This window comes from Marmota monax, unplaced genomic scaffold (assembly GCF_021218885.2).
Source record: "Marmota monax isolate L192 unplaced genomic scaffold, Marmota_monax_Labrador192_F-V1.1 WCK01_AAM20220418_F8-fsc00146, whole genome shotgun sequence".
Lineage (NCBI taxonomy): Eukaryota > Metazoa > Chordata > Mammalia > Rodentia > Sciuridae > Marmota > Marmota monax.
The window spans coordinates 769,067-786,132 of record NW_026694096.1 but is presented as its reverse complement, the minus strand read 5'-3'; the positions used below and the strand labels follow the sequence as shown (position 1 = coordinate 786,132).

The following is a 17,066-nucleotide window of genomic DNA, read 5'->3' as shown; positions in this document are numbered from 1 at the left end:
AGGAATAAAAATTCTCAATCAGACATTTTAATACTGAATTATGATTACATGTACTTTCAGGTGATTGGGGGCACTCGACTCCTTAAATACATCTTAATTAAGCAAGAAAAATATCTGAGTGGGGTTTTAACATTAATTATATTTTTTTATGCTCCAATTCTTTGAAAGGTAATAATACATGCATAAATAAACATTTAATATCAAAAACAGTTGCATGGGATCTTTCTAGCTGTGCCAGCTTAAATGCTAGCTTTCTGTGTTATAGCCAAATATCCAGTTGCTTATGAAAATGCATAGAATTAACACTGATTAATAAGTAAACAATAAATGCTTAGAAATTTTTGATAATTTAATTTGGAGAATTTTTTTTAAATGACAAATTTTGGGAGAGATAAAATAGAAGCAATTATCATAAAGCCATGAAAATGAGAAGGATAACCACTATGTGCAATGCAGATATCATGGAAATATTAATAGACATGCCTGATATTTAATGGGGATGATTATGAAGTTTTATATCTACTTCCTAAAATATCAACTAAATAAGGGTGTTCTAAGATGGTCTAGGAATTCTGGCTGATGAGAACTGCAATGCAAAGTCACTAAATACATGATAATGCTCTCTGTATGCAACACTTATCAGCTCATACATGGAGTGCTGTAAGGGTTAAGGTGCCAACTTTGGAAGACAGAGATGCACTGGAATGTTTCCAACAGAGTCAATCAAGCCACGTAAAGAATGACTGAATCCAGGCTGTATTGTAGGTGAAAACAGCTTCCTGACTTTTGCTAAACTGATAATCTTAGAAACTAATCTAATCTGTATTCTATTTACCACAAGTGGAGCATTTTATAGTCTTATTATATTGAAACTTCAGGGAATAAAAATTATTGAGCTTATCCAACAATATGAAAACGGAATAATCATCCCTCAATAAATTTAGAGATATTTTTATAAACTATATGACCCAGAAAGTAATGAATCTAAACTGTCTTCCTAAGCAAATAAAAAATGATCTGTGTATATATATTGAATTAATAATATGAATTTAAAAATTGAAGCTGTAAATATCAATAAAGTATGATATAAATACTTTACTCACATTTATATGAGGATGAATTATTCTCTGTACTTTTAATTTCTGGACAAGACTCAGGCAAATGAAACACGTCAGTTTCATCTTCATCTTACCTCTGCTAAACTTGGGAAGGAGAAAGTGGAGGGATCCAAAGAACTAATCTTTCCAGGGCACAAAGAATTCTAACATTTTACTTTATCTACATGGCTTGAACTGAATTGATAGGAAAAAATAGTCTCTCTGACAAGACTTTTAGCTTCTACTCTGCTCTGAGCATGGCACTAACAGAACACTGTAGTTATCTTTGTTTTCTAATAGTTTTTTTTTTTTCTTGTGAAGCTATCTAGACATGATTGACATAATATAAAATTATAGTTTAAACATTTTTCTAAATGTAAGGACACAGTTGATATAGCCCTATTTTAACTTTTTTGGACTTTTTAAAATGATTGAACCACTTCAATTAATCTAATGTCTGTATTTTATCCCCTAAGATAAAATGATTGGTTATTTGTTGAACTATTGTAGTAGTAACTCTCAACTCCATATTATTTATTTACCTATAGAATTTTTCATTTTTCTTTTCATCTGTTATATTGACTTTCCTCAAAATAGTATGAAAAATACTAAGGAAAGCATTTTTCCAAAAGCTGTTTCAAGGTCATAGAAATTTTACCCCTGAAGATTAATATAAAACAAGTCCCTGAACATGACAAATGTGTTTCAGGATGAAGAGAGATCTTGATGGAAGAAACACAAATTCCAAATTGAAATTATGGTATGGCATAATGGGTGTCATTTTGGGGATTACCAATCCTATAACACAGCATTTTTGTGAGGAAATCTCCTTATACTACAAGTCAAATTATTTTGACTTGTGATATTAGATCCTGAAAGTATAATAGGAAGGCATGTGTAATTACTATGTTTTGACCATGTATGTCTAATACACCTGGTATTTAATAGTCAATGGTTTCTGAGTAACACAGGAATATTTCTGAAAAACACAGGGATATTTCTCATTTCCTCCAACCCTGGTAAACTTAATAGAGGATGATGTCAAGATTACTGCTGATCTCAGTTGATTTTGAAAATTCTACCCTGCAACTCAGTGGTTGTATAAATAAGTAAACATCAATAATGAAGACTGCCAATCAGGGTCATTGTCCATAGTTATACTCAATCTTATATAGTTTATTTGGTTATTTATATTCTAAACTTTCTGTAATAAAGTTAGTAGTTTCTTATCCCCAATATAGGTTAATTATATCTTTTATGGCTTTTATCTGTGTTTTAGCATAATAGCCACAATGCTTAGATTAGAATATTGCAATTGCTTCTTTATGTTGTAGCTTTGTCCCTCCCCATCTCCACAAAAATCTGTGAGCTACTCTTAGTTGGGGAAACTGTATGCAAAGGGACTTAAGCACACATTAATTTTTCCATGACTAAATTAAATGCTATTTAAACAAACATCTGGATCAATAGTGATGGAAATGTCTATTTAGTTTGAAAGTTTTAGCAAACACTGAAATTTACTCATATTAATAATAATGTTTATTTTTTGAGGACTTTTCATAAGCTATGCACTGGCTAAAAAGCTAGATCATATCCAAGCTTCGTGGTAACTCAAAGATAGTTACTGATGTTACTCTCATTCCAAAGAAGAAGAAAAATGATGCTCAAAGAATTGGATCAACTGTCCATGTTAGTCCACTCCAGATTTCAGGCTCATAACCTTCTTTCTTTGGGCTACTGAACATTCCATTAATTGATAATCTATTCAGTTGCCCCTAAACTCACCAGTGACCAGTGTGCTTCTGTTTCAGTTTATAATAGTATTATAACTCTTAGGGCCATATTAAAGAATTCTTCATTTAATTATGCTAAACTCATAGAACTTCTGTTTAGCAAATTATTTCTAGATTCTAAATTCTGCAAAAACTATTTTCTTCTTTAATGAACTAACATCATCAGGATATTTGTCTCAAATACTGTTTATTTCTTTCAGTTCTAGCAAATAATTTTCTTTACAAAAGCATCCCTCAAGTGATGTCAGAGTGCTCTTAGGGAACATCCAAAATCACACATTTTCTAGTACCTTGGTCTATCCCTTAAAACGTTAAGCCGGGTGTAGTGGTGCATGCCTGTAATCCCAGTGGTTTGGGAGGCTGAGGCAGGAAGAACCCAAGTTCAAGATCAGCCTCAGCAACTTAGTGAGGTGCTAAGGACTTAGCAAGACCCTGTCTCAAAATAAAACATAAAAAAAGGGCTGAGGGTGTAGCTCAGTGGTTAAGCACCCCTGGTTTGAATCCCTGGTAACAAAGAGAGAGAGAGAGAGAGAGAGAGAGAGAGAGAGAGAGAGAGAGAAGAAAGAAACTGTTAAATTTTCTCAGAACCAATCCATGTTCTTCTTAGAGCTATAAGAAGAATTATATCGTGATATATATATATATATATATATATATATACACACACAGTGTGTTAATATATAGAGTTATATTGTGTGTTGGCCATGCTGTCTACTGTAACTTTCTCTACTTATAAACAAAGAACAAAACAAAACAACAACAAAACCTCATTCTTTAGTTCTCAAATAAAAAGTCACTTCCTCTTGAAACATTCTCTCTACTTTCTTGTCTGTGAAGTACAATTTGTCACTGCCTTTTTGTGATTTTATATTATATTGTGCACATCTATTTTTGATATTGCTTGTTATTGATATGAATATTGATATGAGTCTCCAGCCCTATGAACCATTCATTCATGAGAAGAATGCCTTTTTTATCTTTATGTGCCAAATAACTGCCAAAGAGTCTGGCACAAAGTAAATATTCTATTAAGTCTTACAAATTTTTAACAATGCCTTTTTGTGATAAAAGAGGGAATATAATAGGAAACTAAACATTAAACATATTAAATGATTATTTGATAGTATGTTTAACATAGATATTTATATAATATCCATTCATGTTTTATTCAAAGTTATTAAAAAATCAGTTTCTTCTCATGGCTAAAATGAAAGATGAGATACGATTTCTTCTTAATCATCTAGAAGACAGAATTATAGTTATCCTTATGCACATACTCCACATAATTCCCTTCTCCAAGAACATCTGAAAGACTGATGATAAAAATATATAGGTATATAAATATTAAATAGAACAAAAATGTCTGCATGCTCAAAAATTAGATAAAACTGGGCAATAATCCCTAGTTTGAATTTTAATCCTCAGAACTTGTCATATATTTTATAATAAAGTGCCCCAATTCCCACTGTACTAAATCCCAAAGGCTTATTAATTTTTAAAGTTCATTCTTTGAAATTTCACAAAATTGAAATCATAAACCTTACTAATCTCCAAAGGATATTATCATCATATTGGCTTATATATGCCAGTAGAACTTATTTGAGTAACAACTAAGAGAAGCTTAGGGTTACTTTTAAAAAGACCTAAAAGCAAGTTTTTCTTCTAATACCTTATGCTGTTACATGCAGAGACTCTTAAAAATGTATATTTGAGACTAAGATATTAGAGACCTAACAAAATGGAATGCTGCTAATATGAATGTCTAAAAGTTAAAGTATACCCAATTTGCACTACAAAATAGGTGTAATTTTCGGGTAGTGGTCTCTTATTTTGGCATCTATAGACATGCATTTCAGAGAGAGAAAGAGAGTGGGTTTGGAAAAGAGAGAGAAAGAGAGGCTGAATGACATTACACAGTATTAAATTTCAAATGGCCATCTGGACTAGGGCCATAATGTACCATAATAGAGGTATAATTTGAATAAGCCACAGATTCAGTGGTATAAAGAAAGAACATGGTCATGAATATTACAAAGGTATACACAATAACACATTTTCATTTTCATTTTTTTTTTTTCATGTAACTCAGATGAGTTCCTCTGAACTGACTGGCTGGAGGAGTCACATGAGTCACTGGGTAAAGACAAAGACCTTCATGCTAATGACAAAAGCATGGGTCAGCTTGAAATCTTTCGTCCATACTATACCTTTTCATCCAAGGCCTTGTGGTGCTCAAATAAAGATTTCAGCGCCTTGAGAACCTCAACTTCGCTGGACACTCCCGAGGGTGACTGAGCTTGCCGTTTTACCACCGTCATTCTTAATGACCTTTCATGCCGTGACACAAGGCACTCCAAATGCTCCAGTAGCAGCTATGGGATTGAACAGAAAATGAGATCATCTTTTGGATACAATTAATCTGTACTTATAACTGATTTCTTCCTTCAACTATTACAGGCTTACATAGTACACAGTGATAACCTCAGATAGTACATTGGGTAAGAGCCTGGTAACACAATGCTGTCTAAACCAGGGTTTATAAAATATGTTAAAGACAAGTTACATTTCGATCATTTTACAAATTGCTGAATCTAAAAATATAATGCAAATGTCTAGCAGATTTAATAATTTCAGTATGGGTTCCACGGAAATAGTACACTTGATAAAATATGCATGAGCTAATGATAATGATTAAAGAACATTTATTCCTTAGATAAATGTAGGATGCCATGATAATGTTTTAAAAGAACAGTATCCAAAATCAAAATGTATTTCATTTACATTTGACCATTTAAATTTTTTTGAGATGAAGAAAATAAGTGCAGTCATTAGGATGATGGTTTAAATTATGGTGATAATTACATAATTTTATTCACAATCAATTGTTATATTACATTATATGAAATATATGCAACCAACTATATTTTAGTAACTGAGGTACCCAGTAGTCATTTGGTAAAAGGAAGCTATGGACATAACCGTGTCTGTGTTGGAATCTACATCCATAGCAGCCTGCCAGGCCATGACAAATGTGAGGGGAGAATGCGGTAAACCCTTTCCAGATTATTCCAGGCTCTATGTTCTGTGAGTGCCAGAAAAGGATTGTTTTAAAATGGTTTAAATGTGAATGGGTGTTGCACATTTGTTTGCATTTTAAAAGGGAGTTCTGCTGCTAAAAGCAAAGATGCATGAGGAAAAAAACCAGAAATTATTGGTTCTTATCAGTTATTACAATTCTATCAGTGAAGAGCCACAAGCACCTGGTAGCATTTGTGGGAGAGATCTCTGAAAGAAGAGTTAAAAGTGTATGTTACAATAGTGTCTCTACAAAATAAGAAAAAAATAAAGTGAAAATTGGACAAACAAAAAGGGAAATGCAGATATAGGATGTAAGGAAGGAAAGAAAGTAATTATCTTTTTCTCAGACATTAGCATCAATGAAATATTTTGGTTTTTACAATACCACTTTCTATTCAATGTTACATATTACTATCACATTTCTTGATGCTTAATAAGTTAAATTATCTACTTTCATTGTCACTAATTATGGTTGGAAAGTGTTGGAAATTTTTGCCTGTTATTGACATAAAGAAATACAAATGTCTGAGATCTTAAACATAGATCAGTCTATTTGCTGATATTTACATAGATATTTACATAGATCAGATCTATAAACATAGATCATATTTAAGGGTCTAAATAATAGTATAGATTAACCATCCCTAATCCAAAATTCCTGTAGACTCTCATCTGGTAGTATATATACATATTCCAAAACTGAAAAACTCTAAAATCTGAAAAACTTTTGATCCAAGCATAGCAACAAGGGATACTCAACATGTACTGGTTTATCTGTAGGAAGATAACATAATCTTTAAGATAATACTCTCTAGGAAAATAACCACAAGGAGATATAATAATGAAGCTACACAGAACATCTACTAGTGATCCCAAATCTTTTGGTCATCCTCTTTACAACATTTGACAAGTTCCTTACATTGCAACATCTACTTTTCCAACAGAGTACCAAAAATTCCCTACAATTTTCAGCCTTTTGTGCCATGCAGTTTTTACTAATAACACATCCTTGCAAAATGTGAGTTTTATGACTGAATATATTAGGTGAAGACATCTAATTTGCTCAGTGGAAGTGGCAAAGGAATTATGATAAGAGCTAAGCCCCTTACCAGTTTGCAGTGAACTTCTGGAATTTGGTACTGAAAGCTCAGACTACAGACTTTTGTTTTGTTTGTTTGGTTTGGTTGTGTTTTTGCTAAGTATTCTAACCATCCATTAAATAATGACTGTCCGCTTAGAATAACTAGAGTGAATTCTGTTGCCTACAACTAAGAACATGTTGCCACTCCAGTCATAAGGTTCTGCCAGCTGATACTCATTTTCTTTGTAATAATATCTGTCAGGTCCTGTGCCAACTCTCATTATTTCTTAAATGTGTTAGCTCTCTTTACATTGCCATTGTTCCCAGTGTTACTCTAGGTATAATTCTTGATGATCTTTATTATTCATTTAAATGATTCTTCCAACATATTGTCCTCTAAATTTCTAGACTTCATGCACTTTAATGGTTTCAATTTCTACCTTATATCACTCACACCCAGAGTTCCACTACAGATCCTGCTGTTATCAGTAAGTGCAATTCTGTGATTTCTGCATCCATAATCTAATCCACAGATCACTACATTTTAGCTCACCCATGTAAGTGCTCAAACTCTAAAAATACTTTCACTCTCAACCCTTTTATCATAGGAATTTGTTATTGCCTCTGACCACACTCACACCCTCACCACCTCTTTACTTAGCCTAAAATGAACAGTTCCATCTTTAATCTAACCACTCACCACTGCCTCCACTGCTCCCATATGGGCCTAAGACCCATTGTTTCCTAGTGAATTATTGTAATAGTAGCTTCTTAACTGGTTCCCCTGCTTTCATCTAACAGGTTATTCTCAAAACACTGTTTAAGTTAAAATATAAGTTAGGTCATTTATACCTCTACTCCAATTCTCAGCATTTTCTCATTAGGCTAAAGTAAAATCCAGAGTCCTCACACATCCCAAGGAATGTAAATTGTCTGCTTTCATCCATTCTTCATGATTCTTCCAGGATAGTTGCACTGGTTTCCTTGCAGTATTTTCTTTGCTTGTTGAGTTTTGTTTGTAATATCCATGTCTCTGCATTAGGCCCCCTGTACTTGGCTTCTCTTCCTAAAATATTTGCTTTCAGAGACCATTTTACTCCATAATCCCTTCCATATCTTTACTCAAATGTCATTTTGGGGCAAGGCCTTCTCTGATAACCTCTTCTGCAGCTTTCTTTTTCATTTTTGCACCTGTCCCTATCTAATGTACTATTCATCTCATGTTGATCTTGTTTACTGTTTAAATCCCCCAAATTAATATAAGGCCCCTAAGGAAGTTTTTCTATATTTTGTTCAATTCTCTATGTACAGTGCCTAAAAGATGCTCACATGTGCTTAGTGAGTAAATCAATAGACCCTAGAAAATCAAGTGTTTGCATATTTACAGGACACAAATCTTTAGAGAAATGGGAATCTGGGATATGTGGCTTGGATAGATGCAACAGAATGGTTAGATTAGGTTAATATCAGATGAAGGAATGATGTTTTCCATAATATATGGAGGAGAAATAGTCAGTTAAATGATTACCTGTACCCTCTTGCTGTGGGGTGCCTGTGAAAGTCAGGTTTTGGTGGACTGAGTCATAGCTGTACTAGACTATTTTAAAGAGCATGGAGAATATGAAGACAATGAGGTAACGAGAATGCTTTGAACTGTACTGAAGAATCTGAAGAAAGAAAATGACAAGATAAAGTTTTAAAATTCTAGAGCAAGGCTCAGTCAGAGAATCCAAGAGTTGTTATGCTGCTTGTAGTAGCTTCTTATCGAGGTCCAAGACATAACAGAAAGAAAATAAAGAGCTTGATCCAAGAAAGATCACTGAATTACAATATATGATGAATGCATAGATTTATCAGGTGTCTTATTTAAAATCTTATCAGAACTCTAAACCCCCTCCATACACACGTATGAAAGGAGAGATATTTGGAAGATTCAAATTTGCTTGAGTTACTCATATATTGGATCCCAGTGATTCTCTGCTTGGATGAGGCTGATCCTTTTTGTCTTCTAGACTATGCAATGACTTAACTTAAAGCAGGTACCTTACAAAAGAAGTTTTGGGTCCTCCTCTTCCACCTCAAAATCCCTCCTTGCCTGAAAACTTTCAACTAGAATATGTCGGAGTATATAACACAATCTAGCCTAAGAAGAGAAAGCTTTCCAGTCAAAAGAATTGTGTGAATTTGCTAATTTGTATTCTCAGAAGTCTGGCAATGTATGCAGAAATTGATGCTAATAGTGTTGAACAGGAAGAGAAGAGCAGAAATGTATCTGGCTTTTTGCCTCAGTCACTAGCTCTAGGTGGCAGCCTGGCATATGTACTACTGCATCTTCAGCAGTACCCATGGCTGCCATCCATGCCGCATGGGCTCTTTCTTTGCTCATCTGCACCACTCCCTGGCTACACACTCCACTGTCATAGCCACCATCATGGAGAAGCTAGCCAAGGCCAATAAAAATCAAGGTGACCCAAGAAAATGGCTTCTCCTCTGAAGAAGATACAGAAAGAGCAAAGATGAAGAAATGTCAAAAGATGACGACAGCCGTGAAGAGGCTGTCAGCCCTCAGAGTAAAGGCAAGAAGGCTACCATAACACAGACAAAGAAGGTGGCAGTTTCTCCAACAAAAACTGGTTGCTATTGCCATGTTTGCTAAGAAAGCAGTTGTCACCTCAGGAAAAAATGGCAGCAGCCGCATGAGCCAGAAAGCCAGTTATCCCAGCTAAAGCAGTTGGAACACCTGGCAAGAGGCAGCCACATTAGGTCAAGTATTGGCAGCAACTGCTGGAAAGATGGGAGCTGACACCCCAGCCAAGTGGGGAAAAGAATGGCAAGAATGTCAAGAAGGAAGACAGTGAGGGGGAGGGTAATGGCAACCATGAGGAAGAAAATCATCATAGAGAGTGGATGAGGGTAGGTTTGGCCAGCTGTGATGAAAGCAGTAGCTGCTGCCCTTCCTCAGGGGACAAAGGCAATGAGCAGGGCATCCAAGAAGACGAAGGGGATGGCCACAATGGGAAGAAGAGGATGCTGAAGAAGGCACTATGGAGACCAGAGCAGCCAAATGAAAGAAGCTCCTACAGAAGCTATTCCTGTGAAAGGTAAAAGTAGGGAGGAAGATGAGGAGGGAGAGGAAGGAGAGGAGGAGACGCAAGATGGGTAGGAGGAGGGAAAGAGGAGAAAGAGAAGTATAAGGAGGAGGAAAAAGAACCTGTCAAAGAAGCATCTGTAAAATGAAAGAAGGAAATGATCAAGCAGCCATTGGCTCCCAGAGCCAAGAAACAGAATGTAGAAGCCACAGAACCAGCTCCATTTTCCAATCTCTTTGTGGGAAACCTGAATTCTAACACATCTTCTCCTGAATTGAAAATGTCTATCAGTGATCTTTTGCTAAAATGGCTCTTCCTGTTGTGCGTGTCAGAACTGGTGTGAGTTGGAATGTTGGCTGTGTGAATTTTGAAACTGCTGAAGGTCTGGAAAAAAGCCTTGGAACGCACTGGTTGAAAAAATCTTTGGCAATAAAATTAAAGAGACAAAAAGGAAAGACAGTAGGAAAGAGATGTGAGAATGCTTTGGGCAAAAAATCTCCCTAACAGCCAAGCAGGTTGAATTAAGGGAAGTGTTTGAAGATGCCACGGAGATCAGATTAGTCAGCAAGAATGGAAAGAGTGAAGGAATTGCTTATGTTGAAGGTTAAGACAGAGGCCGACACAGAGAAAAGCTTTGAAGTAAAGCAGGGAGCAGAGATTGACAGTCAATCCATTTCCCTGTACTACCCTAGAGAAAAAGTCAAAGTCAATACTACAGAGGCAGGAAGAATAGCACTTGGAGTGGCAAATCAAAAATGCTATTTTTAAGCAACCTCTCCAACAGTGAAGCATAGGAAACTCTTCAGGAAGTATTTGACATGCCAACTTCTATCAAAATGCCCTACAACCAAAATGGCAAATCTGAAGCGTATGTGTTTACAAAATTTGCTTCATTTGAAGGTACTAAAGAAGATTTAAGTTACTTTCATACAAGGGAAATTGAGGTCACACAACAATCAGGCTGGAGTTGCAAGGATCCTGGGGAACAGATAATACAGGAAGACATCCATCCAAAACTAGTTTGTCAAAGGTCTATCTGAGGATACCACCAAGGAGACATTAAAGGGACCGTTTGACAGTTCTATTCATTCAATAATAGTCACCAACTATGAAGTTGGATCCTCTAAAGGATTTTGTTCTGTAGACTTCAACCATGAGAAGATGCCAAAGCTGCTGAGGAGGCCATGGAAGATGGTGAAATTGAAGGAAAGGACGCCATCTTGGACTGGGCCAAGCCCAAGGGGGAAGGTGGTTTTCAGGGTTCACATAAGGAGCTCTGGAAGCTGAGCTGGTAGCAGAGGATGATGAGGCAGATTTGATTGAAGAGGCCAGGGAGACTTTGGAGGGCAAGGACACTTCTGACAAGGCAGAGAAAGAAGAGGAGGATAAAGAGGAGGAGACCATAAACCACAAGTAAAGAAGAAGCCTCCATAGTTTTCTTCAGTCCCACTGTTTTCCCTTTTCCATCTGAAGGAAAGGACTCTGGCATTTTCCCTCTGCCTACAGAAGGCAGAACCTTCTGAGGACATTTCAGGACAGTATTCAGATCTAAGGTCTACTTGGAAATCCAAATAAATAGCATTTCTAGGGTGATCTCCCTGTTGGTTTTGACTAGATGGTCATGTAAATTTTTTGAGATGAGTGATAGAGCTATTCCTTGTATGTAAATTACGAATTTATGTTGTTTCATTTCACTTATAAAACCATTTAGTTTTCCTACAAAAGTTTTTTTTTTTCCTTTTTTTGCATTGGGTGTTTTAAAGAAAGCAGAATGCTTTGTCATGATTTTTGCTTCAATGATATTAGGACAAATTACAATTACTAAACTCTGATATTAGAAAAAAAAGGTTGTTCTGTTAAATAAATCAAACAATCTGAATTTAAATTTAATGAAAACAGGACTTCACATATCAGACATGTAGCTGGACAGAGTAACTAGGATTATGGATCTTCTTGTTTTTTTCTTAAAGAAAAAGTTGATATCTTATTTTTTTTTTTAATCTAAGAAGATAGATATGTTGTTGGGTAAATAATGACTATTTAAATTTTAAATAAGGAAAAAGGAAATCACAAAAATAGTTTGTAGTAGATATTTTTCCATTTGTGGCTGATCAAAATGTTTTGAACCTATCCTTTTTTTTTTTTTTTTTTAATTTTTTATTGTGGGTTGTTCAAAACATTACAAATTTCTTGACATATCATATTCCACACTTTGATTCTAGTGGGTTATGAACTCCCACCTTCACCCCATACACAGATTGCAGATTCACATCAGTTACACATCCATTGATTTACAAATTGCCATACTAGTGTCTGTTGTGCTCCGCTGCCTTTCCCATCATCCACCCTCCCCCCTCCCCACCTCTCCCCTCCCCTCCCCTCCTCTCTCTCTACCCCCTCCACTGTATAACCCTGAGGGTCTCCTTCCATTACCATGCAATTTACCTTCTCTCTCCCTTTCCCTCCCACCTCTCATCCCTGTTAAATGTTAATCTTCTTCTCCTGTTCTTCGTCCCTACTCTGTTCTTAGTTACTTTCCTTATATCAAAGAAGACATTTGGCATTTGTGTTTTAGGGATTGGCTAGCTTCACTTAGCATAATCTGCTCTAATGCCATCCATTTCCCTGTAAATTCTATGATTTTGTCATTTTTTAATGCAGAGTAATACTCCATTGTGTATAAATGCCACATTTTTTTTATCCATTCGTCTATTGAAGGGCATCTAGGTTGGTTCCACAGTCTTGCTATTGTGAACTGTGCTGCTATGAACATCGATGTAGCAGTGTCCCTGTAGCATGCTCTTTTTAGGTCTTTAGGGAATAGACCAAGAAGGGGAATAGCTGGGTCAAATGGTGGCTCCATTCCCAGCTTTCCAAGAAATCTCCATACTGCTTTCCAAATTGGCTGCACCAATCTGCAGTCCCACCAGCAATGTACAAGTGTACCCTTTTCCCCACATCCTCGCCAGCACTTGTTGTTGTTTGACTTCCTAATGGCTGCCAATCTTACTGGAGTGAGATGGTATCTTAGGGTGGTTTTGATTTGCATTTCTCTGACAGCTAGAGATGTTGAGCATTTTTTCATGTACTTGTTGATTGACTGTATGTCCTCCTCTGAGAAGTGTCTGTTCAGGTCCTTGGCCCATTTGTTGATTGGGTTGTTTGTTCTCTTATTGTCTAATTTTTTGAGTTCTTTGTATACTCTGGATATTAGGGCTCTATCTGAAGTGTGAGGAGTAAAGATTTGTTCCCAGGATGTAGGCTCCCTATTTACCTCTCTTATTGTTTCTTTTGCTGAGAAAAAACTTCTTAGTTTGAGTAAGTCCCATTTGTTGATTCTAGTTATTAACTTTTGTGCTATGGGTGTCCTATTGAGGAATTTGGAGCCCGACCCCACCGACTGTAGATCGTAGCCAACTTTTTCTTCTATCAGACGGCGCGTCTCTGATTTGATATCAAGTTCCTTGATCCATTTTGAATTCACTTTTGTGCATGGCGAGAGAAAGGGATTCAGTTTCATTTTGTTGCATATGGATTTCCAGTTTTCCCAGCACCATTTGTTGAAGATGCTATCCTTCCTCCATTGCATGCTTTTAGCCCCTTTATCAAATATAAGATAGTTGTAGTTTTGTGGATTGGTTTCTGTGTCCTCTATTCTGTACCATTGGTCCACACGCCTGTTTTGGTACCAGTACCATGCTGTTTTTGTTACTATTGCTCTGTAGTATAGTTTGAAGTCTGGTATCGCTATACCGCCTGATTCACACTTCTTGCTTAGCATTGTTTTTGCTATTCTGGGTCTTTTATTTTTCCATATGAATTTCATGATTGCTTTCTCTATTTCTACAAGAAATGCCATTGGGATTTTGATTGGCATTGCATTAAACCTATAGAGAACTTTTGGTAATATCGCCATTTTGATGATGTTAGTTCTGCCTATCCATGAACAGGGTATATTTTTCCATCTTCTAAGATCTTCTTCTATTTCTCTCTTTAGGGTTCTGTAGTTTTCATTGTATAAGTCTTTCACCTCTTTTGTTAGGTTGATTCCCAAGTATTTTATTTTTTTTGAAGATATTTTGAATGGAGTGGTTGTCCTCATTTCCATTTCAGAGGATTTGTCGCTGATATACAGGAATGCCTTTGATTTATGCGTGTTGATTTTAAATCCTGCCACTTTGCTGAATTCATTTATTAGCTCTAATAGTTTCTTTGTAGAGCCTTTTGGGTCTGCTAGATATAGAATCATATCATCTGCAAATAGTGATAATTTAATTTCTTCTTTTCCTATTTTTATGCCTTTAATTTCTTTCGTCTGTCTAATTGCTCTGGCCAGTGTTTCGAGAACTATGTTGAAGAGAAGTGGAGAGAGAGGGCATCCCTGTCTTGTTCCAGATTTTAGAGGGAATGCCTTCAGTTTTTCTCCATTCAGAATAATGCTAGCCTGAGGCTTAGCATAGATTGCTTTTACAATATTGAGGTATGTTCCTGTTATCCCTAGTTTTTCTAGAGTTTTGAACATAAAGGGATGCTGTACTTTGTCAAATGCTTTTTCCGCATCTATCGAGATGATCATATGGTTCTTATTTTTAAGTCTATTGATGTGGTGAATAACATTTATTGATTTCCGTATATTGAACCAGCCTTGCATCCCAGGGATGAATCCTACTTGATCATGGTGTACAATTTTTTTTTATATGTTTTTGTATCCGATTCGCCAGAATTTTATTGAGGATTTTTGCATCTAGGTTCATTAGAGATATTTATCCTTTATATTTGATAGTTCCCCACATTCCGAATCCCACCTTCCACATCCAGAATCTCAGAAATAATTCTGCCTATGTTTACCACAAGGTGGCAGGCATGAGTCAGTCAACTATGAAACACCTCCATTGGCTAGGTCTGAGATGGGACCAGAGGGGGAAACATGCTGGTCAGCAGGATCCATTTTGCTGATGTGTCTGAAACTAAGGGTGTAAGTAAAACTTACAAGGCTAAGAAATATAGAAAATGCTTGGAAGCTTACTTTAGAGATTACTTATATGTCTTAATTAATGTCTTTTTAAAGATTAAAACAGCTGAGCTATATTCTGTTTTGTGCAATTAGGAGCTTTCCTCTACAAAACAATGAAAAAATAAATGCATTATTATTAATATAAACAGATTTCTTAATGGCTGAACAATTTAAATTATTCTGAATATTCCTCTATACTTAGTAAAATATTCTCCATAAAACATGCCTAATACTTTTGAGTCAAATTAATGATAAACATAAATTAGCTGGACTGAAAATTGTAGTCCCAAATGGGTATTATCTGTCACATATCTACAGTCTCTAAGGTTACAAATGAAGGTAAATGTTCTTTTGCTTTTTGAGCAGCACAAGGGTGGTTGCAAAAAATATGTACTTTATAAAAGGAAGCAAAAAGGGAGATGGGAAGAATGTGGTTGATTCATTTTCTCAGATAGATTGCTATGTTGTGAAAGCACCTGCTATGTTTAATATAAGAAATATTGGGAAAACATTAATCTTGACATTAAGAAACCAAAATTTCATCTAATCACCTCACAGGTCTGTGTTTGAAGTGAACCTGACTCATATGTACAATGGTGAAACTGAATTTATAAAATTCAAACTAATTTACTAAGGATGTTCAGGGCAATAACTGCCTGATTAAGTTGTATGGCATGAATTTTACCCCTGACAAAATGTACTCTATGGTTAAAAAATGGCAGACCACAATTGGAACTCCTGTGGATTTCAGGACTACCAGTGGTTATTTGCTTTATCTGTTCTGCATTTCTTTTATTAAAAAACACAATAATCATAGATAGAGGAACTCAGCATCAACAGGTCCACCCAATTGGGAAGAGGATGGTGGAAATGATGACCCAAGAAATGAAGACAAATGACTTGAAAGAAATGGTCAGTAAATTGTTTCTATACAACACTGGCCAAAACATGGAAAAGTCTTGCCAACCTACTTGTTTTCTTCATAATGTCCTTTTTAGGGCAGTAAACTTGTTTAAGAAGCCCAAGTTTGAACTCGGAGAACTCATGGAACTTCTGGTATTTCTGGAAAAGCTACTGGGTATGATTCAAGTGATAAAGTTGAACAAGCTGATAGATATGAACTACCACTCCAAGTGTGTTTAAAATTCAGATTTTTAATATTGGAAAATAAAAATTAAGTTTTGAAAAATGAAGGTGAATAAACTTAAAACATAAGAGGAGGAACTTGTCTGAGATCACTAACAATGTAATAAATTTATACTTTCACTGGGAGCTACGGTTTTAGTCTAATTTTTAAAAACAATTGCAGAATGTGCTGATGACACTTTCTTTAGTACTCCGAAGACTGAAAGGACTCTGTAAATGACAATCAATCCTGTGTCAGAATTCCTTTTAAACCAGTATAGCCTACCTATGTACATACAGCCTCCCCCTATAGAAACGCAGAACCGTCAGAAATTTTTTGGACTAAGTTCTTCCAGAAAAACAAAATATCCTAGGTAATTTATATCCATTAGTTTAACTATGATCCAACTATGATCCTACAAAAATTTCTAAAACTATAACCTTCATTAGATCTAAATTCAACATAAACTTGTATGTAATTATTTTCAAGTACAAATAACATTCTAGTAGAAATATACCTGACTAGTTTGGCAACTGTAATATATTATACACATGTACACTCCTGTAGTAACTGTATCCTCTTTCAACCACCAGGGGTTTTCTTTTTTGATTGGTTTGGAATTTCTTCACTTTAAGGAAATATATTAGATAACTACTGTTAACTTTTGTAAGAAAAGATTTGTCAAGAATAGGACATTTTTAGAAAACCTTCCATGATAAACAAAAGTTAAAAGAATTTGCAAATAGAAAGCTTGTACTGCAGAACATTCTCAACAACATATTCCATGA

At 35.5% G+C, this 17,066-nt stretch overlaps 1 protein-coding gene and 1 pseudogene across 14 annotated transcripts in view; one reads left to right on the top strand and one right to left on the bottom strand.

Annotated features, from left to right (window-relative positions):
* Ppfia2 (PTPRF interacting protein alpha 2) overlaps positions 1–17,066 on the bottom strand; it is a 441,884-nt gene that overhangs the window by 165,238 nt on the left and 259,580 nt on the right. For all 14 annotated transcript variants that reach the window (XM_058585759.1, XM_058585763.1, XM_058585758.1 and 11 more), the window contains one exon: positions 5,098–5,262. In XM_058585759.1, coding sequence (XP_058441742.1) covers positions 5,098–5,262 — 165 coding nt within the window. The remainder of the gene's footprint in view (positions 1–5,097; positions 5,263–17,066) is intronic.
* LOC124107171 (nucleolin-like) lies at positions 8,661–11,572 on the top strand (annotated as a pseudogene).